General features: G+C 47.3%; 1 protein-coding gene across 6 annotated transcripts in view; it reads left to right on the forward strand.

Annotated features, from left to right (window-relative positions):
• The window catches only part of camkmt (calmodulin-lysine N-methyltransferase), a 62,276-nt gene extending 41,269 nt beyond the window's left edge, over window positions 1-21,007 (forward strand). For 5 of the 6 annotated variants that reach the window (XM_029174840.3, XM_029174843.3, XM_029174842.3 and 2 more), the window contains 8 exons: window positions 988-1,048; window positions 1,858-1,909; window positions 4,735-4,798; window positions 7,139-7,205; window positions 8,706-8,780; window positions 13,086-13,149; window positions 14,799-14,930; window positions 19,269-21,007. In XM_029174840.3, the coding sequence (XP_029030673.1) occupies window positions 988-1,048; window positions 1,858-1,909; window positions 4,735-4,798; window positions 7,139-7,205; window positions 8,706-8,780; window positions 13,086-13,149; window positions 14,799-14,930; window positions 19,269-19,367 (614 nt within the window). In that variant the 3' untranslated portion in view covers window positions 19,368-21,007. The remainder of the gene's footprint in view (window positions 1-987; window positions 1,049-1,857; window positions 1,910-4,734; window positions 4,799-7,138; window positions 7,206-8,705; window positions 8,781-13,085; window positions 13,150-14,798; window positions 14,931-19,268) is intronic. The other variant, XM_055502492.1, reaches the window with a different exon arrangement.
• Window positions 21,008-21,610: the final 603 nt, after the last annotated feature.

Here is a 21,610-nt window from a genome sequence, read left to right on the forward strand (position 1 = left end):
TAGGCATTATTAAATCCTGCTTGCTTGAGCTAATCTTGGTGGAGCGGAGCGAGAGGAAGGAGAGAGAGCGTGAGGCAGAGATAGACTGAGAGAGCAGTGATGTTTGCCCCATGAGGTGAAGAGAGACCGCCTGTAAGCCGCTTACTGTATCGACTACCACCTATTCTCTCCCCCTAAGCCTCCCTCCCTGCTCCTCTCTTGTTACCTCACTCATTTTCTATCTCTGTCTCCCTCACTTCTTTGCTTTACCAAACTCATTCTGTATCCCCCCCCCCCCCCCCCATTCTCTTCTCTCAACAACTCCTCCATGTGCACACGCGAGCAAAACACACAAACGCACACTTGCACGCAAACACACACACGCGCGCACGGGCGGCGCCGAGCTAAACCTTCTCATTCAAAGCCAGAAGCAAAAAGCTGAAGTTTTATTCAAATGAATGTTTACTTCTTCCACTGCCAAGATGTGTGTATCTACTATGAGTGTGTTTAACTGTGCGTGTGTGTGTTGAGAGAGCGGCAAAATGCATCAGCTGGCGCGCACGTGTGTGTGCGTCAGTGTGTGTTACATGCACAGCAGAAGGAGAAGGGCTGACAGTAGGTGATAAGCCAGACAGGCCTGCACGCTGTGATTATCACCCACTGGACCCCCTGTCCACACACACACACGCACACGCACACACACACACACACACGCACGGTGCACAATGAGGGAGTGTGTTGCAAGGATTTAAAATAGACAAACAGAGACAGAGGAGCCTTGGATCACAGGCAAAGTGGAAACCACAAGAGAAGCAATGAACACAGGCTGGAAAACACAATGCATCCAATTACGTTTCACTGAACACACATTGTATTTATTTGGGTTTATTTATCAATAATAATGTGTCTTGATGTGTAGAAATTGGTATCAAAGCGTTTCGCCGCACAGACGGTTTCATTTAAAGGTTCCCCGGTCTGACGGACCTTCTCCTGGTTCCTCTGCTCCAGGTGTCTGGCCGTCGGAGGAGGTGATGGCTCATTACTGTCTGCAGAAACGCCACATGTTCAAGTGAGTAGTTCCTCCTGTTTTAACCTTCTGACTCCTGGCGTTCCGTCATCAATACACTCTATTTACACTAACAAGTACTTACTGTACATCAATAAGGATCACACTTATCGTAATTGGGATCCATTTATGTAACTGTACTTCCAAATACTTTATTCTTTCTGTATGGACGCATAGTTAATGCACCCTAATGGCTCTGTTTTGTTTCTGACTGGGTCCTGGGGTAAATGCTGGGCTGGTGTCATTCTGTACCTTTCCATGTCACGCTGTGTTGTTTTGAGCTGCTCTTTCCCCGCTCTCGTCTGCTCAGCGCCGGCCTGCCCTGCGGCACGGGCCTGAAAGGCACCCAGGCACCTTTGATTTCCACTCAAGGTGGAACGTCACCCTTTGATTTCCTGTTTTAACATTCAAGAGGCGGGAGGCGAGGAAGAGAGGGGTATTGATCAGAGCCGCCTAGTGAAGGTCAGCAAGAGAGGGAGGGAGGCTGGGAGGGATGAAAGAGGACGGGGTAAAGATGGAAGGGAAGGTGAGATGAAAGGAGGTGGAGGATGCAGAGAGGGCTTGAATGAGCATTCAGGCCCTGAGACCGTGTGTGCTTTCCCAGATTTCCCGCTGATTGAGCTCGTGCGTCTCAGTGTTCAGTATTCAGCCCTAAGGTTGATGGCTGAATTGATATTTCTTACCCCGCTGTGTATGTTGGACGTGTGTGTGCAGGCCTGTACGGCCTCCACTGTGGGCTGAACCCCAAGCTTTGGCTCAGCACGGCCAATCTCGTTTCCACTCATCCGTCTCTCTCCCTCTCGCCCTCTCAGGGGTGCGGTGTGTGAGCTGGGAGGAGGTATGACTTGCCTCGCGGGCCTGATGGTAAGTGAGACACACACACACACACACACACACACACACACACACACACACACACACACACACACACACACACACACACACACACACACACACACACACTTCCCTCATGAAACTGACCCACAGCACTGGAGTCCACACCTGTTCATATGCTGTAATTCACTACTTTGTACATGTGTGTTTGCATCACAAGTCCATGTTTGTTTTTCATTTACCCCTGAGACCATTAAAGGGCACGTCTTAACTTATTTTGTGACATTACTAGACTTTTGTTTTTGTCACAGGGCTGAAGTTGTGTTTAGCTGTTTTTGCCAGGATGCTTCAGGGCTGGAGCTCCTAGTGAACAGTTCAAGGGGTCTTTAAATACTGTATACAGACATCCTGTGTGCTACAGTAGATCAGCCTGGATTCTCTACATATGTCGGAATAATTGCACGACTGAGCAATGATGTGTGTATTAGCTGGAATTAATATTAATGTACATGCAGCTGCTTGATGGATTCTGGCCCAAACTGGGAAGGACAGCAGGTGGTGTCCTATGGGCAGAACATTTATTGTAGTACGTAAGTGTAAAGACTGTTGAAAGTTCTTACTTTCCTTGACATACCTTTCATTCTCGTTCCCTTTATGATTTATATTTATCACACAAATGCCATAGTTGTTAATACATCAACAGCGTCTTTCTCGTGGCTGCATTTTTTATGGGGAATTAAGCAACACGAAACTCAACAAAGCCTGTTTATTGGGCAAAAGACAAGATCATCTACAGTAACAAGAGTTTTTATCCGGAAGCGTAAGGAATTCCTCAGTAATTTATTAAAATGGTCCTTCTTTCAAAACGCCCAAGGTTACAGAGGGAATGTGGTTGAGTTGAGTGAAGGAGCAGCAATATTGCAAACTATTTAATTTTCTTGAGTTGAGGTCAGACCTGCAAAAAATAGGATGAAATGTCATTGAATTTTCTGTATGAGCTGACGCTGTAGTTGGAGAATGAGCTGCGTAAGACTGGCAGATCTACTGTACAGGTACCAGTCTGTCATAGGGTTTATTAGCCAGGGTGTAGGGACGCCTGCACGTAGCAGGTCCTATCGATCTGCTGTGTGTGTGTGTGTGTGTGTGTGTGTGTGTGTGTGTGTGTGTGTGTGTGTGTGTGTGTGTGTGTGTGTGTGTGTGTGTGTGTGTGTGTGTGTGTGTGTGTGTGTGTGTGTGTGTGTGTGCGCGCGTGTGTGTGTGTGTGTGTGTGTGTGCGTGTGTGTGTGTGCGTGCGTGTGTGTGTGCGTGTGTGTGTGTGTGCGTGTGTGTGTGTGCGTGCGTGCGTGCATGTGTGTGTGTGTTAGAGAGAGAGCCTGGTTTTATCTCGTTGGCAGTCAATACACCGTGTTTTGACATTGGTGGCTTGAGATAGAATCCTTCCCTCACACGTCTCCTTCTCCTCCTCCCTCCGTCAGCCGTCACCGACACCACATTCAAGTTTTTTTGTCTCGGTTGTTCCCGTGAAGCGTTCATTAATTATTCATCTACACTATCTCCTCTGCCGTCACGCGTCTCTCTGCGCTGCCGTGTTAAACTGCACTGTAGAGGTCGGGTTGGGAGAATAGGACGGTGTGACATGAAGTTATAGCAGCTCACTGCTCTTCATACCGTGTTAGAAGAGGACAGAGAGAGTACAAGGCATCCATCAGCAACCCACATCAGGCCTGAGGCGACTAAAAACTCATCTTTAGATCTTAGTTTTGAGTTTTCATTCAATGTTATTAGATGATTATGAGTCTAATTAGGCATTTTGATCTAATTTCCAGATGTTTACGAGCTATATGTGCATATTTAGGAATAGTGGCGCTAATGGGTTGCCAGGTTGGGCTTCTGATCTTTCATCGGGCTGCTCTGGCTCTGCCTGGAGGCCCCTTCCTCCATTTGAGCAGCTGGTGTTGCAAAGTGTTCAGTGACCCCCTCACACACCCTGCAGCTCGTGAGCATGTGTGTATCATTGTGGGTGACTGCATACGTGTTAAGAAATGTTCCTACTCTGCATGTGCTGCATGCGACAGAGACTTTATTGAATCGGCCACACCGCGTATTTGTGTGCATAACAGCACAATAGCTACTTGCACTTACCCTCACCCATGTGTACTTGCACACGCATGGTCCTTAACAGGAATTGACGGCCTGACGCACATTTGCTGATATAAAAATGCATTTGTAAGGAAAAGAGAGCGTGAAAAGATGAGGTTATAGTAAGGCACACACCTCTCTATCTATATCTCCCTCACACAGAGACACAGTGCGGCACAAAGCTTTCTGTCCATTCTCCCGTCTCCCTCCCGCGCCTCGTCTCTCATAGTCTGCGCCGCAAAGTTATATGAAGGGCATCAGGCAGGCCCGGCAAGCTGAGTGCAGAGTGACAGCGGCGAACGGAGTGATGGCTCAGCCCGATAAACACCCAGCTTCAAATGAAAAGGCTCTGCGCTTGCCATCATCCCCTGTCACAATGCAATTACTGAACAGAGTGATAGCAAGATAGCAGCCCCCACCGCTCGCCACAATGATAAAAGTATTGACTGATTTGATTGAATGATTAAAATAATGCAGACATAAAAATGGGGTGAAGATAAAGAGGGAAATGGCAGCGAGGAGAGGGAGCAATGAAGAGAGAGGGCGGAGCCGGCCAGGCTGCCAAGAGTGAAGCTTTGTAGATATGGTTATGTCATTATTGTGTGTGTGTGTGTGCGTGTGTTGAGGTGTTTGCTTCATCCGAGGGCGCTTTGCGTTTGGTTCTTTTGTTCCGTGTTGTTTCATTCCCTTCTCTTTCCTGTCCCTCTGTTTCTCAGGTTGCCGTTTGTGCTGACGTGAAGGAAGTCCTGCTATCAGATGGGAACGAGAAGTCCATTCAGAGTATCCTTTCATCGTCCTCTCTCCCGTTCCCGCCGCCCTCTCTCCCCCTGCCTCGCTGCTCTGGCTCACATTTATTTACATGCGCGCGTATTGATTTGTTTCTGCGAGTTTTCTTTTCCATTAAGGTTTCAAATGGAACGTTTGCTAGTTGGACAGGACCGGCATTTATTCTTTTGTGGAATAAATTTCACCTTGCACGAGTACATATGTGTTTTTTTTTATACGTTTTTATGACATAGACTGTGATAATGTTTAGCAATCAGTCAAACCCCTGTGGTTTAACTATGCAGGGATCACAAACTGTTCTGGTATTGTTAATTTTCATTCCTGAAAGTACACCCTTGCTCGGAGCAAAGAAAGAAAATCCGTCCACCTCCCTTTTTTCCACGCCGAAGCGGCAGAACAGGCACCCACGGTGACAAATACCCAGCACCAGTGCTCAACGTGGCATCTACCAATCCCAGCTGCCCACAATGCCAAGTTAAGAGCACAGTAATTACCATCCTGTCAGCTTTACTTTGAGACTTCGTCTAATGCTGAGGCCGGGGCCACGGCGTGATGAGTATTTTGGAAGTAGGAACAATCAAGGTTTGTTTAAAATGTTTTTTATGTGGGTGCGGTTTAGGACTATAATTAAGCTTTTAGGACAGATCTTTAGGTGAGTTTTTCTTTTTAACCAAGATTTGCTCCAGAGTGGGTTATTGATCAGCTCTGTCTACCACATTTACATTTTATGCCTTTTCTCGTTTCCCTCCTCTCCCATCCTTTCACATCTCACTACCGTACAGTCACTCAACCACTACACAGACTAGAAAAAAAGATGCTCAGATTTGCTCAGGCTGTTTTACAAAAGCAGGAAACGTAAATACACACTTCTTCCCCATTGACCGATGTGGAACTTCCATATTTAGCCGTGCTCACAATATCTGTGTCGGCCGGCTACAATGCTCCTTTACTGATCACAATAAGACCCAACAATAACATTATGGAGCCTGTAAAACACACACTCTCGCACTTTGCCACACAAACAATGCACCATTGACCAACTGCTTTGTTTTGCGGAACAAACGCATTGAGACTGAACTCGTAGCGAGAATGGATCAAACTCGCACAGAAGGCGAGAGTGAGGGTTGAGAAAGATGCATAATCTGCATTTGAGTGAAAGTGGCCTGTGCACTTTCTCTCCTCTCCCTGAGGAAAGCCTTGGCCTTGGCCTTGTGCTAATGACCCTTGTTTGTCTCACTGTGCGGCTCGTGTTACAATGGAAAGAGATAGCGGGCTGCGATACGGTGGATTTTTATACACTGGAATAGATGAGATAATTCAGAAAAACAATGGATGTAATTTAGTCACGAAAAGAGACTTTTCTTAAGAAGTTGTTGCGCGCGTTCATAGTGAAGCAGCACACGCACCACAGAGACGAGTAACTCTTTGCTGTGACCTTGAATACTCACGTTGAAAAATCAATTGAAATGTTCCATTAAGAATGATTGATGCATGTCATTGGCTGCTACTTGTCTACTTTAAGTGATGGGAGCAAATATTCCTCCACTTTAATGCTCAATACTGATCAAAATTGCTCCTTCCTCCTTATTTGTGTGTGTGTTTTCGACTTTCGGCTCCGTGTGTGCTGACTTTTCCCCCAGTGGTGCTGTTCATGAGATTACATTAAGCTGCTCTGCTCCGTCCATCCTCATGCATAACATGTTGTTGCACAGCTTCCTGCGGTCATTTTGCTGTTTCTATTTCTGTTCTGACATACAAATATGCATGAATGTACGTCATACAGTGTAATCTCTAATTAGAAGTCTCTTTTATTTTGGATTGGCTCTCCAGCTATCAATCTATCCATCAACTTATCGCACGTTCTCTCTGTCTTGCTCCGTCTTTGTTGATTGGATTTGTCTCAGCTCTTTGCGTGCTTTAAAGACAAGGCAATCCTAATTGAATTGCTTCGGAGCTCTTCAAGTCAGTGTATTAATAGACAACTTGACATCAATCGCGCTGCCTTTGTGTGCATTCATCAGCCTGTGTGTGTGTGTTCTCGCGCTCTGAACATTTGTATATCCCCAGTTAAAAGCCTTCCTATTGATTCTGCGAGATGCTGCTGTGATCTGCTTCTGCAGGAAGGATCTCCACCGCGATCGTCTTTGCTGATTGGAACTTTACGAATGAAGTTTGATCATCCGCTTTTCAGCTACTTGACAAACAGTTGTTCTTTATTTAAACACTGCCTGCAGTGGTGAAATGCTCCAGTTTTCTCAGTTTCATAGGATTCAGATCGTTGGAGTTTTAAACATGTGGTAAATATGTCAATAATCCTTAACCCTGGAACCTCAGATGTGCGAGACCTGATCAACAAGAATCGGCAAGCAGGAAAGTTTGGGTCGACACACGTCTCTGCCAGGTGAGACCCGGATCACAGAACCGTATGAAAAGCAGCTGCATGAAGAACGAGCAATGTTGTCCAAATGCTTTTCACTTTGTGGCAAACGCAGCATCAGGACAGAGCAGCATGATGTGGAGTTTAATCACAGTGTTTTAAGTATTTGAAACCCTAACCACATCTGTATTGTAGTCACTCTGATCCTCACAGCTGATTTAAACTTTAAATTGAATCTTTCTTTGATTAGTGAGTTTAGTTTTTTTAAATGCTGATTTAAAATAGAAATAAATCTGGAAGTGCTGTCTACTGTAAAACCCACTCGTTGAAGTAGAAGTTTGCTCTTTTGCGCAGAGCAATCCAAGCAAAATGATTAGCTTTTGTGAAGGAGTTCTCATCCAGAAACCATCGAGAGAATGTCCCACAACACGTACACTCACCTCGTGCGGTAGGACGGACTAAAGCACAGTTAATTGTTGTCTCTAGTGCAAAAAAGGCATTTTGCTCCCCTACCTCTCCTCTCACTCCCTCTCTCCATTTCTCCCTCCTGTGCATATTAACACGAGAGGAAGATGGGGAGAAAAAGTAAACGTATAATTAGGCTACATTACTTTGATTGTTTTCTTTTCAGATTATGCCTGCTGTCATCGCTGCGCCACACGAGAGGGTGAAGGGCACAATGCGATTGGACAAGGGGAGGGAGCGGGAGGGGCATGTTGACAGTGGATGTGTATGTGTGTGCGCATGCCGGGACCTCCTGCTGGGAATCGAGATTGTGTTTCTAGCAGGGCCTAATGTTTTGTTTACTGAGTGTTAATAATGCCTAATTAATAATCCCCCAATCTGCCTGACACTCTGAGAGATGGAGGGAAAATGATGTGGAAAAAGCGATGGCGGAGCAGTGAGCAGCAGCAGTGGAGCCGTCCACAGCAACCTAATCCTAGCAGGAAACATTTAGATGTATTACCTGCGATAAAAAATAGCACTTGTTTTGCACTAAACACACATTATGCTGTAATTCGTAGACAATCTCAAGAAAAACTGAGGTGCCACGGCTCAATTTGCAGCGACTGAAATGCTCCTTCAAACTAACAAATCACTTTTAGCTGACTACAAAACAAACACTGTCGCTGAAGCATCTCATCATATTTGAGCATGAAGGGAAACCAGCAGAAAAACCGGGCAACTTTTTACACATGCCTGAACTAATAAGTGAGTGGAGTAGTAACAGTGAATATTGAGCAGCATCGTGGAGGTGGCCTGTGCGTCTGTGTATGTTCTCATGGTCCAAATGTCAAGTGCCGTGTCAGGAGCTCCCTCCCTTTATCTCAGAGTTGACGCCCAGCGCTTTCTCCATGTTTCTACTGAAGCAGAAGAACAGTGGGGGTCAGAGAGAGACGCGTCGAGGAGCTCTGAGTGCTGGAGGGTGAAGAACAAAAGGCGAACGCGCGTCTGGTGCGACGAGCACCTTTCTGCCTCTGCAGACGTTAACTCGGCCCCGTCTTTGTGTGTTTTTTGTTGCAGGGTGGTGCGGTGGGACTGCGAGTCGGACATCTCGGCACTAGAGAGTCGCTTTGACGTTGTGATGTGTGCGGACTGGTATGTAGCTGACCTAAACCAGGATGTCAACAATACAACGCAACCATAGTATCATCATGTGTCAGTCCAGCTTCATAGACACACACTTGTCTGTCTTTTTTTTTTTTTTTTTTTTTGCACGGCCCCCCACCGGCGCCTACGCCGTCCCCTTTCCTTGTCCACGCACGCACGCACATATGCTCAGACGCCTGCCTGCCTCCATTTTACACCAAATTGCCTCGTTTTCATGCTCGGCGTCCCAGCAAATGGATGACTTAGGCAAATTGCAAATAATTGCGCCTTGACAAGGAGGGAGACACAGGAAGATAAAGAGAGTTGAGGGAGGAGCAGAAATGGAGATGGAAATGGAGAGAGCGAGCAACATAAACATATCAATTAGCCCACCGGTCATTGAATTTCACATCTTGGGGTCGGTCACACGTGACATATTTGCATCAGTCAATCGTGCCATTTGAATTGCATCAGGACTTCTTTCAGGGTCCCCTCACGCCATGACATCACTGGAAAACGCTGATTGGCAATGATTATGCTGAGAGGATGCCAATTTCTAATATTTGGAATAAAGGGGGATTAGATGCTTTGATAAAGATATAAATTATTTGCATTTAAATCAAAACCTTGAGCTTCTGCTGCTGTCATGGAAGTGAAATCTAGGTGGGTCCCTTTATCCTCCGCCGCATTTACACGCTCGCTGGTCCGCACGCACACGCCTGCGCTGGAGCTGTTGCTCCAACCGCAAGTGCATGACTATTTTAAAGCTTCATAAACACTGAGCAAAATCGACTCCTGCGGCCTCCGTCCGTGTGTGCGTGCGTGCGTGCGAGTGCTAAGTGCAGCGCGAGCGAAACGCCGTCATCATTATTGTAATGTCACGGTCATTACAGGTAATAGTCAGGTACAGCACCCGGAGAGAGAGGGAGAGCAGGCAGCTAATAGAGGATGTTTTACAGTGGACGGGTGTCTGTGCACATGCGAGCGGGACCGATCGGAGCAGACGCTGTGAGAACAGAGCAAATTGCGTGTGAATCTCCGATATTGCGGATGCTGTAGATTTCCCGTCTCCCACCGCAGTCGTGGCTCCGTGTCGTGCGGCGCGTTCCCTTCTACGTCCGTAGCCGTGCGCGCGTGAGTGAGTGAGTGCTAATTGCAGTGGCGGTGGTTGAAGAGTGATGGCTGACCGATTAACAGGCCCATCATTGTGATGATCACCTGCGAAAAGGTCAACAGCGCAGCCCCCACTTGGATTAATTATAGCTCCTATCTGTAGCAACGGAGCCACCGCTGAGAAAGGACGAGCGGAAGGAAGGCGGGGAGTCGGTCGGAACGGAGGCCTTTAATGCGACTTTGTGCATTATGTGCTGGTGTCAGGGAGAGTTTCTTGGGGTGGATTTTACAGCTTCAGGTGTTATTGAAGCGCTGTTACAGGCAGCCTTGTGCTCTCACTCCTGTGCCGACATTTCGCCGTGTTGCACCACTCCAACAAGTTGTTTGTGACCCGCTTCTCTGTGTGATGTCCGACCAAGAAGAATATAATTCAAGCTCTGAATCACAGGTTTGTATACGGCGCGGCTACGTGTGATTTTTATTTATTTGTTATTCACGGTCACAATAGCTGTTGATTGAAATAGTGCCGCGGTTGACAGTGAATAACCTTTGATGAAAAAAATGCCGGCGGCATAATTCATGTTTATAAGCAGTCGCCAATTTGTGACTCAGCAAACAGAGGTTAAAACACCCCCCAGTATGAAACAAGTGTGAAGAAATTAGTCGTGTACAGTAAAGCTGTGGAGCCAGAAAGCTGTGTGGAAAATGAGAGCCTGTTTCTTCTTACTGGACCTGCACTGTGAAAGCACAAACTGTACCCAAACAGCAGAACAAACGAGCCTGAGCCGGTGATTAGCTAGAGTCTGATGGAGGCTCTGTGACATCACTGTGAGAGACTGACTCCAGCATCTGATCAGTCTGTGTTGTCCAGCTGATCTAATTCCTAGTAGTATAATCGATGACAGTCACAATCGAAGTAGCGGAGACCGACACCGGTGCAGGACCGGTGTGAGAGCCTGACAGAGGGTTCCTGTTCCTCTGTCGCTGCCTGTGATCAAACCTGCCGCCGCGTGGGAGAGCAGCAGCAACTGGTCCAGTTGAAATGCACATTCTTGTGTCTTTACCGTTTCCCTTTCGGAGACCGAGCCTCAGCCTATGATGTCATACGCCCCCCCCTCGTGGCATCGGCCGCATCCTGTACGTTCACACGCGTGTTCGCTGGACAAATATAGCTGCCGTGCGCGCACACGCCCCCCCTGCGCCCCTTGACCTCCAGTTAGTTGGACTGGACGTGCTGGGATGCCCTGGGTGGGAGCGGCAGGAGACAATGGGCCTGGAGCAGCCTGGGCCACGACCTTAAAGGGGGAAACACTCAATTAGAAAGTCTATAAGTGTCAGACAGACGGTCCAATCAATGCGTGGCTCTGTCTGCTGAGAGGCAAAGACACAAGTGAGCACCGTGTTTGATAGTTCAGGATTCATTTGTTAAAGAATGGAGGACTAATATTAGTAGGAACTCACTGAAAAGCAGGTACAGTCTGTAATAACCACAGCTGCAGAAGAGTCTCGCAGCCGTGGGAACAATAAGGAGCAGCATTTCTTAGCTGAACAAGAAGCTGGAGTCAATTAACACTTCAACTCTCACCCGCGGCAACTAAGAGGACTCTAAAATATCTAAATGCTGCATTGTACGATGTGTCAGGGTGAAAGAAGACGATAATAATGACAACATTTAAATGCCAAAACTGCAGGAACAGGAAACACGGGCTAAAGCTAACGTGACCCGTCTTTACAGCAGCCGTGCTCTTTCTTTTAAAGGGGCTTCATGGTCGACCTGCTCCGGACGCTTCTGCACGTGCTTTAGTTTTTCCTGTATAATATAAACCTTTACTTAGTTTTCAGCATCGTCATGAAAAGCTTCTACTGGCCGTGAATGAACCCACTGCTGTTTAAGTGGGTTCATTTTCCTATAGGCTGACTTACGTTAAACCTGCAGTTTATTAGAAATTCTTCCAACAGCGTGAGACAATGGAGATGAATGAAGGTGGGGGTTTGTTTGACTTGCTGCACTTTGAAATGGTCCTTTTCTTCTGTGTCTGGAGCTGCTGCCCTCTGTGTGACACGCTGTCCTTCCCTTCGGCCTCAGCCGTCGCATCCACCCAACGAACTCACTTCCTTGTTTTCCTTGCCGCTCACTCTTTGCGTGAACCGATATCTGTGGCAGAATGAACCAAACACACACCTCTCACCTTTCAAGTCAAATAAACTTTGCTCTTCTGTCTGGCCTTAGAAGAACAATAAACTCCACACACGCACGCGGACGGAGACGCATCCTGGTTCCACTGAGCGCGGGGTTTGTTTTTTGTCATTTCATCATCAGGAGATTTTTTTTAATTAACAGCTAAGCACACCTGACGTTCACGTCACAATCCTCAGCCTCAGGATTACGGATGTGCAGAGACCAGAGGCTGCGTTTGGGAAGTTGTGTCCAGATTGTCTCTGCGCTGACCGGTTGGACGGATGTGCAGGATTATGTCAAATCTGGACTGTATTGTTGGGTTTTATTCAAATTACTCCACTGTCATCTGTGATAATAGGTAAAAAAACACACAAACGGCTGCAAGGCCTTGTGTTGCTCAAATCTCCATCCCAACTGTCAGTGTCCAGCTGTGCTTTACTGGTGTCAGAGGTTGAAACTGACTGACGGCCACTGCTGAGGATTAGCACTGAAAAATAAAGTGAATGCAAATAATAAATATCCGCATTGTATGTACATCTACAATGTATCTAAAGCATGTTACATATGATAAAAGCAGGCTTTTGTGTTAAAGATGATGCTTTTGTTCTTTCTCTGGTTCATATAATTTACCAATTAACAAAAAAAGTCTCTCTAGTCTAGATATTCATTATTATTATTTATTTATTTTTCCTACTGTTTTTGTTCTTAGTGCGTGTGTGTGTGTGTGTGTGTGTGCGTGTGCGTGCGTGCGTGCGTGCGTTTGTGTTTATTGTAGCCGATGCTATCGGTACACGATTCCCTGATGCTCTGCGTCGCTCCCAGAGCCTCCACTGCAGCCTAGGCTGGATACACATGGAAACTCAGACGTAAACAAAAAGGGAGAGCGTCTTACTCATGCAAATTGTTTTCCCCTACTTCCTGTTGATGGATCTATTTGTAAACAAATGAAATAAATAACCTGCTGCTTTATCTGGAGCTGCTATCGGAAATGCATTCTAAGCGGAGTCTCCCTCTCGTTGCAGTTTGTTTCTGGACCAGTACAGATCCAGCCTGGTTGATGCCATAAGGAGATTACTGCATCCAAGCGTAAGTGTGTGATTCTACTGTATATGTCTCTGCTTAACCCCTTCCTCTAAATCACCACCCACTCCTCCTAATCGTAATTAGGCCTTGCTCAAAACCCTATAGACTTTAATAGTCTGACAGGATTAATATCATGTAATGCCTCAATGCTTATTATGAGCAACTTGAATGCATCGCTCTGATCTCCGCTTCTCTCTCTCCTGCCTTCCCTTAATCATAAATCCAAGAGAACTTCTCCCTTTTGGCCTCGCGATAAGGCCCCATGCTGTGACAGCCAAAGCAAATGGGGGGAAAAAAGCAAAAGGCTGGAAGAGATAGGGTTGAGATTTCTATTCATCTGAGGGAAGAGGGTGCGTTTTAAGTACAGAGGCCAGGCTGGTATAGAGAATATCTCTTTATGAAAAAGAGATGAAAATGACACTGAGGGGAAGGAGGAGAGGATGCAGGAAGGGAGGGGAAAAGCAGCAGAGCAATGGGTGACGATGATGGAAGAACGGGTGGAGAGGGAAGAATGGAAGAACTAAAGGCCCGTGTTTTGCTGCAGCCGAGCGGCTGCGCAGCCAACGCCTCGGCTGCGGCCGAACGCAGGAGCTGCTGCCGCCCGACGACATCTGCCCGTTGTTGTACATCTGTGTGCTAGGTCTCCCTTCGTGCCTCTCTCTCTTTAATCCAGCAGAGATAATTCGGGGGCTAATGTGATTTGAGTGTCGGCCATCAGACTGTCGCTGCCACAACAAGCTTTGCCAAATATTTAATAATTTGCTAAGCTGATTAAACAATTAACAAAGCAATTAATTCTGCCATCTAATGGCACTAATTTGTTGTTTCAGACAAAGGTGGTCCATCCGGTGGGCCGGATCCCCTTAATCAGCTGATTAGTGCTGGGGGGATTTTGTCTGTTTGCTTGTGCTGTGCTTTTACAGACTGGGGGGGGGGTGCTACTGGATATACAGATGAAAAGTCATCTGTCAGACAGAGTGATCCTGCTGTTTTCACCGCCTTTGTGTTCAGTTAGATTGCGTTGTGTCAGTGTGCAGCTGCTGTACGTGTGTGTCCGCGTGAGCATCCCTCTTTGGTCCATTTAATTAAAACAATAATAACACGATCAACATGAAATAAAACTAAAAGCTGAAGGATTTCAAAGAAACTTTGAACCTGCTGCTAATCCTCTTAGCATTTGCCGGATGCTTGTGATGTATATGCGCTCACACAACAAACGACTCTCCGCCTGTCTTTTTTACACACACACACACACACACGCACACATGCACTTAAACATGTCACATTCATGAGTAGACAAATTCACATCTGCGTGTGTGTGTGTGTGTGTGTGTGTGTGTGTGTGTGTGTGTGTGTGTGTGTGTGTGTGTGTGTGTGTGTGTGTGTGTGTGTGTGTGTGTGTGTGTGTGTGTGTTTGCGTGTGTTTGCGTGTTTGCGTTTCCAGGGTTGACTGGATTAGAGGAGCTTTTTGGGGGGTTTATTATCTAACATGTACCTGGTACAAATCAAAGACTAGCCATACAGTACTTAGTGTTTGTTTGTGTGTGTGTGAGGCTTAACAGCAATTGTTGTGAGGAGTAAAGCATGAAAATATGTACTTTATTCACGACGTAACAACAGCGGCACTCAGCCTGTGCTTGTTTATTAACCAGGGAATGGCGCTGGTGTTCGCTCCGCTCCGAGGTGAAACCCTGAGACTGTTCTCCCAACTGGCCCAGCAGGCCGGGCTCTGTGTCACTCAGCACCAGCAGTATGATGCTCAGGTCTGGGACGTTCACTTGAAGGTAGGAAGTCTCCAACGTGTTGGATCCAAAATGAAACACGAAGCGCCGGATGTGTCGGTGCAGGTGATGAATCATGAGTGAAATGTTCATAAAGGCGAACGTGGAAACGCCACAGGTTCGGTGGCGACTCCTTTGCTCATCGCTCATTGTGAGGACATTCATTTTATAATAAAAACCTCATGTTAGTGTCGTATTAAAACGGGCCTGAAAAATAATAAATGAAACCGATCAAAGAAAAATCGTCAGCATCTGTTGCTGCTTTGTAAAGAAAAGCAGTCCTGCAGCCTTTCAGGCAGCGTTGTGACTCGCTCGGCTCTAATAGACTCTGGGATTAGCCCGTCGTTAGATATTTAGAGACACTTTGCGCGGCAGACTGGGGCGCAAACAAGCTGCCTTAACTTGGCTCCAGGAGCGCGAGGGAGAGGGAGCGAAGCAGAGAAAAGGAGCGGCAGAAATCACTCGAGCGACCGGCGTTAGAAGAAGTGGTGTCCAGCTGCTAGCGCCATTACACACACAGCTACAGAAGAAGAGGACAGCGAGGAGTGGGCTAAATTGGAGCACACACGTTCACCTACACTGGTGGGACAATCTGACAGACCGGCCATTACAGCGCCTGTTAAAGTGGCAGCGAGGAAATCTCACCTGCTCCCTGCTTTTCTGTTCTCCCCTCATTTGGTTACACTTTCTCACATGTTCTGGGTTCTAGAGATTCAATCTGTCACCAGATTAATAGTAAACCAAAATGTTTTGTGCACAACAATCAAATTAGCTTCCAAACAAAACACAACGTTCTAGAAGCTTCGCATAATGATTCATATAGAAAACATATAAAGTGCATCCAGCATCAACGTGAGAAGAGCGTACAGTAGTTAAGTGATATTATTTAAAAAGCAAAACCCAAGGACTCAGAGAGAAAGGAGTGACTCCAGTGTCTCCAGTGTGCAGTTACTGGTCCAACCAACCGCCCTCCATGATCACACTACAAGTTATTGATCGTCTACAATTAAAAGCCGCTCTGCGTGGGATGTGTTGGTTTTACTTGTGCACAGTCTTGAACCTTTCCCTGTAAAGTGCCTCGAGATAACTTTTGTTGTGAATTGGCGCTAAATAAATAAAACTGAATTGAATTGAGTACAAGAAACAGAAGTTTGTTTGAAAAGGCGGCTGCGCGAACTGACTGGGCCTCAAGGCCACAGAATACGGTCATTCAATAATTGTAATAGTTTAGCAGCCGCTTGGTAAAATTGCCTCTCAGACCTGTTTTACTGATAAGACTCGCTTAACAGAACAACTCCAATGTGAACAGTGAAAATGTGACCAAAATTGATTTAATAAAAAACTATAGAAAGAGTGGCCCTGAAATTATACGGAGGAGTTTATTTTTGATGGGAGGGAACTATCAGAGGTTTGAGCTCACTTCTCAGACGCACAGATGGTCGCAGGTCTGTGTACATGTACATGTACACAGACCTACATACAGGTACATGTACACGCTGATGACGCAGGAGGACGTGGATGTGAGGACGGGCTGAAGTGGCCGCTCACATCTAAAGGTGATTAAGTCTCTGCTTATCAGCTGATGAGCACAGTGAAGTGTGTGTGTGTGTGTGTGTGTGTGTGTGTGTGTGTGTGTGTGTGTGTGTGTGTGTGTGTGTGTGTGTGTGTGTGTGTGTGTGTGTGTGTGTGTTGCTGACCAGCCGTGCACACACACGGCTAAGAAACGAGCTGTATCATCATCCCTCCCGGACCAGACATCACTCAGACAGCGTATTGGCGAGACATTACACGCGAACACACGCAGCACGTGATGCTATCGCAGCGAAACATACACTAGCAGTGTGTGCAGACACGCACGCACGCACACACACACACAAATGAGCAGCTGCTGCTCATTTGCACTTCAGATTAGCTTTCTTCAGCTATATTTACTATCAGCGGGTGAAGCACAACAAGAAAATGGCATATCAGGGCCGACAGTGGAACACACGCTATGGATTTTCTTTCGGCGTGGCTTGAAAAAAATCAAAGACTTTACCTGTGTTGTATTGAAGGAGCAAATCTAGAACCCAGAGCCGATGGGATGTTATTGCAATAGCAAGTGCAGTTCAGCATCAAATTAAATTTCGTTTGGAAGATATTTGTTTGCTGAGCACATGTTGACGTGGAATAAAGGAAGAACAGGTTTTGAAAAATTCTTTACAAATTATCTTCAGAGGTCTGCAGTTTCCCGAATACACACACAAACACACACACACACACACACACACACACACACACACACACACACACACACACACACACACACACACACACACACGCACACACGTTCGGCCTCTGACACAAACGCACTCGAGGGATTGCTGACAGCAGGCAGGCCTGTGTGTGTGTGTGTGTGTGTGTGTGTGTGTGTGTGTGTGTGTGTGTGTGTGTGTGTGTGTGTGTGTGTGTGTGTGTGTGTGTGTGTGTGTGTGTGTGTGTGTGTGTCGGCCGTGTGCTGGGACGGACAGACAGGGCTGGAGCGTTATCCTCTTATCCCCACTGTTGTGGAATAGAGAGGCAAGCAGCTGGAGGGACTGCAAGCAGCCTGATAATGCCAGCACTATTTTCTAACCCGCCATCTTAATCTTGTTACTCAAATGGTTGTGAAGAGAGAGTCATGAATTTTAATTTCTCCCAAACGCACATGCTGTGTGTGTGTGTGTGTGTGTGTGTGTGTGTGTGTGTGCACCTAGATCTTTCTCACATGCATAAACAGTATCCCCACTGCGTCCGTGCACGCTTGCCCTCTTCCTGGCTTCTTTCTTTCGCTCGGCCTCCTTCACTATTTCCTCCTCCCTCTCCCATCAGCTGCCTGGCTGCCCCCCCCCCCCCCCCCCCCCCCCGTTTCTCTGACATATCTTCCTTCACCCCACTCCACTCCGCTCCCCTCTATCTTCCCATTTCCTACATCACAACCCACTTCTCTGTTTGTTCAAGCCTGTCCTTCTATCCCTTCCTCTACTCGTCTCTGCATCCACCCAATCCCTCATTCTCTGTTTCCTAATCCTGCCGAGAGAGCCCCACATATCCAGTTCATCCCCTGCTCCCTTGTCTCAGAGCCCCCGCGGCTCTTTATTTTATTCCCACCTTGTTCACTTTCTCTCTCGTGTACGAAAGCGGGGGAAGAATGAACCGGGGGGGTTGAGAGCAAAAAGAAGCAGGCAGCAAAATAAGAGCAGGAGAGAGGCGGACAGGAGAGGCAGTAAAATGAATGACTTGCACCTTGGAAAAGGGGAAGGCCGGTGGGGGCGGGGGCGGAGGTGTGGGGTGTCAGGTTGAGAGCCGATTTAGCCAGCCACCCATGAAGCTGATTAGGTAGCCGGCGATCAGGAGGAACAGCTTTGCTTGTTAAACTTTTCACCTCTGCGAGCTCTCAGCCCTCAGTGTGTTAAGGGCTACACACACACACACACACACACACACACACACACACACACACACACACACACACACACACACACACACACACACTACTTCTTTATCCCTCCATCCCTGCATCTATCACTCCCTCGCTCCTTCCGCCTGGTAGAATTTGAATGTGAATGCTGGCCGTGGTCCTCGGCGCAGGCTTAGCGCGGGCTCAGGCAGCTGCCCCTCCACGCCCAGCCGCCCCCTGGGCTGTCTGGGCTCGCTCGCCCTCTCTCTCCCCCTCGCTCTCTCCCCGGGTCACGGGTTCAACCTCCGGCCGGTGCCTGGAGGGGCGGCCGCAGGAAGATAACGCACATGAAGGGGCGCCGTGAGGGGCCGCGTGAGAGAGGGCAGAGGAAGAGTTTGTTTTCATCCAACACACAGAGAGTTCGGGGAAATGGTAAATGTGATACTGATGTGAGGAAAGTTCAGTTTTCAATAGAGCCATAAAGCAGCTGAAATCCAGCATTTACATTACGCTGAGCTGTAATTAAGCATGTTAAGGGTGATGGGAGTGAATGTGGGGTCAGTCTGAGTTTGTGTTTGTTGTGACAAAACCTTTTCACACAGTCCTCCACCATCCCTGTCTCACACACACACACACACACACACACACACACACACACGCACATGCAGACCCATTAAACTCACTTTCATAAGTCTCTGATGAGTTGGCCAGACGTGCAGCGAGCTGATTAGCTGGTTCAAGCCCCAACTGCCAGGTCTGTTTAAAGGAGCGGCTGCTGAGAGCGCTCTGCTCCCGGAGCAGCCGGATCGGGTCTCTCACATGAAGAAGGTGGCTTTGCTGCTTTGCTTTGTTAGTTGAACTGATTGGAAAGAAGCGTCATGTCTTTATAGTATGTTTAATGTTGTTCATGTTGTGCTTTTCAGATGCGGCGAGAGGGGAAGGAAAGCTACGATGAGAACATTCACTATCCTCTCCTCGTCACCTTGACCAAAGCACCTCAGCTCTTCAGCTACACTCAGTAACGTCGCACACAGCCCCCACCTCCAGGCGGCTTCACACCACAGGCTTCGCACAATCCGGAAAAAAAAACAAAAAAAAACGCTACAGTTTGTGACCTGAAGTGAAAAAGCTGTTTTGAAAGCTACCAGTCGTCTTTTTGCTGCTTTGGACGATGTTTGAAGCGTTGGTGAGGATCTGTGTGGCCTCCAGATCAGTGGGGACCCAAAGGAAGGACGCGTTTCGAACATCTGCCATGTGCCAAACATTAGTTAATCTACTGTATGTGATTCACACGCTTCGCCAGTCACTCGTGTTTAAAGCTAAAGTTTATCACGTTTATCACGTTTATCGAGTTGAACTTCATTAGATCTCATGGTTCTCTATCAGTTTTCCCATTAGCTCACATGCTAACATTTAGCCCATTGTCATTCCGACCCGTGGTGGCCTTCGGGTGCCTCCACCGAGGACACGCCGACGCAGACAATCACCTGCCGCGTGCCTGATGCCAGCGAGCGGCTCCAGACCCGACTGAGGCCAACATCAAGCTCCTGGTCTGAAACCAAACGCAGGACGTGAGACAAAACAGTCACATCAGCCTCATCTTACATTCATCAACACTTGACCCCGTTACTGTGGAATAGGCAGAATAGGATTTCAAATGAAGCCAACAACATATCTCAGTTAAGGAGGAGACTTTTACTGTAAGTGCACAGTTACTAGTGGAAGTCGAGGGTGAGGCTGAGTCTAGTTTTTGTCTTTTAACATATCTAGAGAAGCTGAGCTGACGTGAAGCAATCAGGAGCAAGGCGCCTGTGACTGATCCTGTTTAAAGCCTGGCTGCTGGAGAACATTCATGTTTCACTGTGACCCGTTGCTGTGTACAACAGCCATGAAGCTATGCAGTATCTCCCAGTGGCTGCCGTTTACATTTAATATGGGAAAAAAACCCAAGACGACAAACAAGTGACCCGCGTTTGTCACAGTCTCGGAGCTCTGAGGTCCTTTGCTGTTCGTGTCTCCGGCTTCAGCGCGCGTGAGCTGGACTGAGCGGCACCGGCCCAGCTGTGGCGGCGCCGTGGGCCCGGCCCGTTCCGGGCCGCTACCCGGCGCCCCGTCGCGCTGCTGTGATGTCACACGTCCGCGCGGTGACGCCGCCGCCTCCTGAGATATCGGTGTTGTTCGCTGCAGCACAACCTCCCACTGTGACATTGGCCGACGGCCAGGAAGCAAACGCTGCTTGGGAGGTTTTTGTTTGCTCACTGACATCACAAGTGAGAATCCGACCCGAAGGCACGAGGTTCTGTTTACCAGCTGAAAGTGCCCTGCTCAACGGCTCTGTCACTACGACGTGGCACCTGAGCTCATATTAGGATTGTTATCATAAGAGTGGTTATTATTATTGTCAACCAGAATGATTTGAACTGTTGCTCATTGGAGAGCATGTCCACACCATCAGTTTCTTTTCCACAGTGTGTGTGGTGTTTAAGTGTGTGTATTTTATTGAAGGCTTTCATTTAACCCACTTCCTGTGTGGACATGGTCTCATGCAGTCCGGTTCTCTGTTCAGGCAGATGTCCTCCGCTTCACTGTAATCAATCAGTCAATCAGTCGAGGGTTTTTGTGTTTTTGTGCGATAATAAAATTATTTTGATGATTCTGTTGATCGTGCTCCTCACTTCTTTCTCCTTCATTCTGCTAAATGAACACAGTTGTGGAATTACCCCATAAATGAGAACTGTAGTTTGTTCCATTGTTCAATTATTGTAAAAATTGCCTTAACATATTAGCATCACATCAACAGCAAAGTGGACAGATTTAATGCTGCGTCCTGCAGGTGTTTTGTTTGTGTGGCGACTGTATTTTTCTTCAGTCAACGGTGATGATGAGGCGACGCTTGAAGGAGCTGCTCCATTGTTTAACATCCAATGTTAAACGCTGACAGATGTGATAAAGTTTCCTTTAGGTCCAGATCAGCTAAGGCCTGTGTTTCAAACACAATGACCTCCCGCAGGCTAAGCTGGTGCCAGACGAGGTCACACACACACACACACACACACACACACACACACTGGTAAAGAGTTTTCTGTTCCTCTATCAGTTTTACTACTATTTTTGCCCCAGACTCATGTTTTTCAAAATAAATTATATCATTTGTGTTTCTTTTTCTACAGGAAAAAAGGAGAGAAGGATAAAGGAGGGAGGAAGCCAGTAACCTGCAGGTTCACTCCTCTGTTTATCAGTCAGTCAGAAGGGACTGAGTAGAAAG

Source organism: Betta splendens, chromosome 15 (assembly GCF_900634795.4).
Source record: "Betta splendens chromosome 15, fBetSpl5.4, whole genome shotgun sequence".
Lineage (NCBI taxonomy): Eukaryota > Metazoa > Chordata > Actinopteri > Anabantiformes > Osphronemidae > Betta > Betta splendens.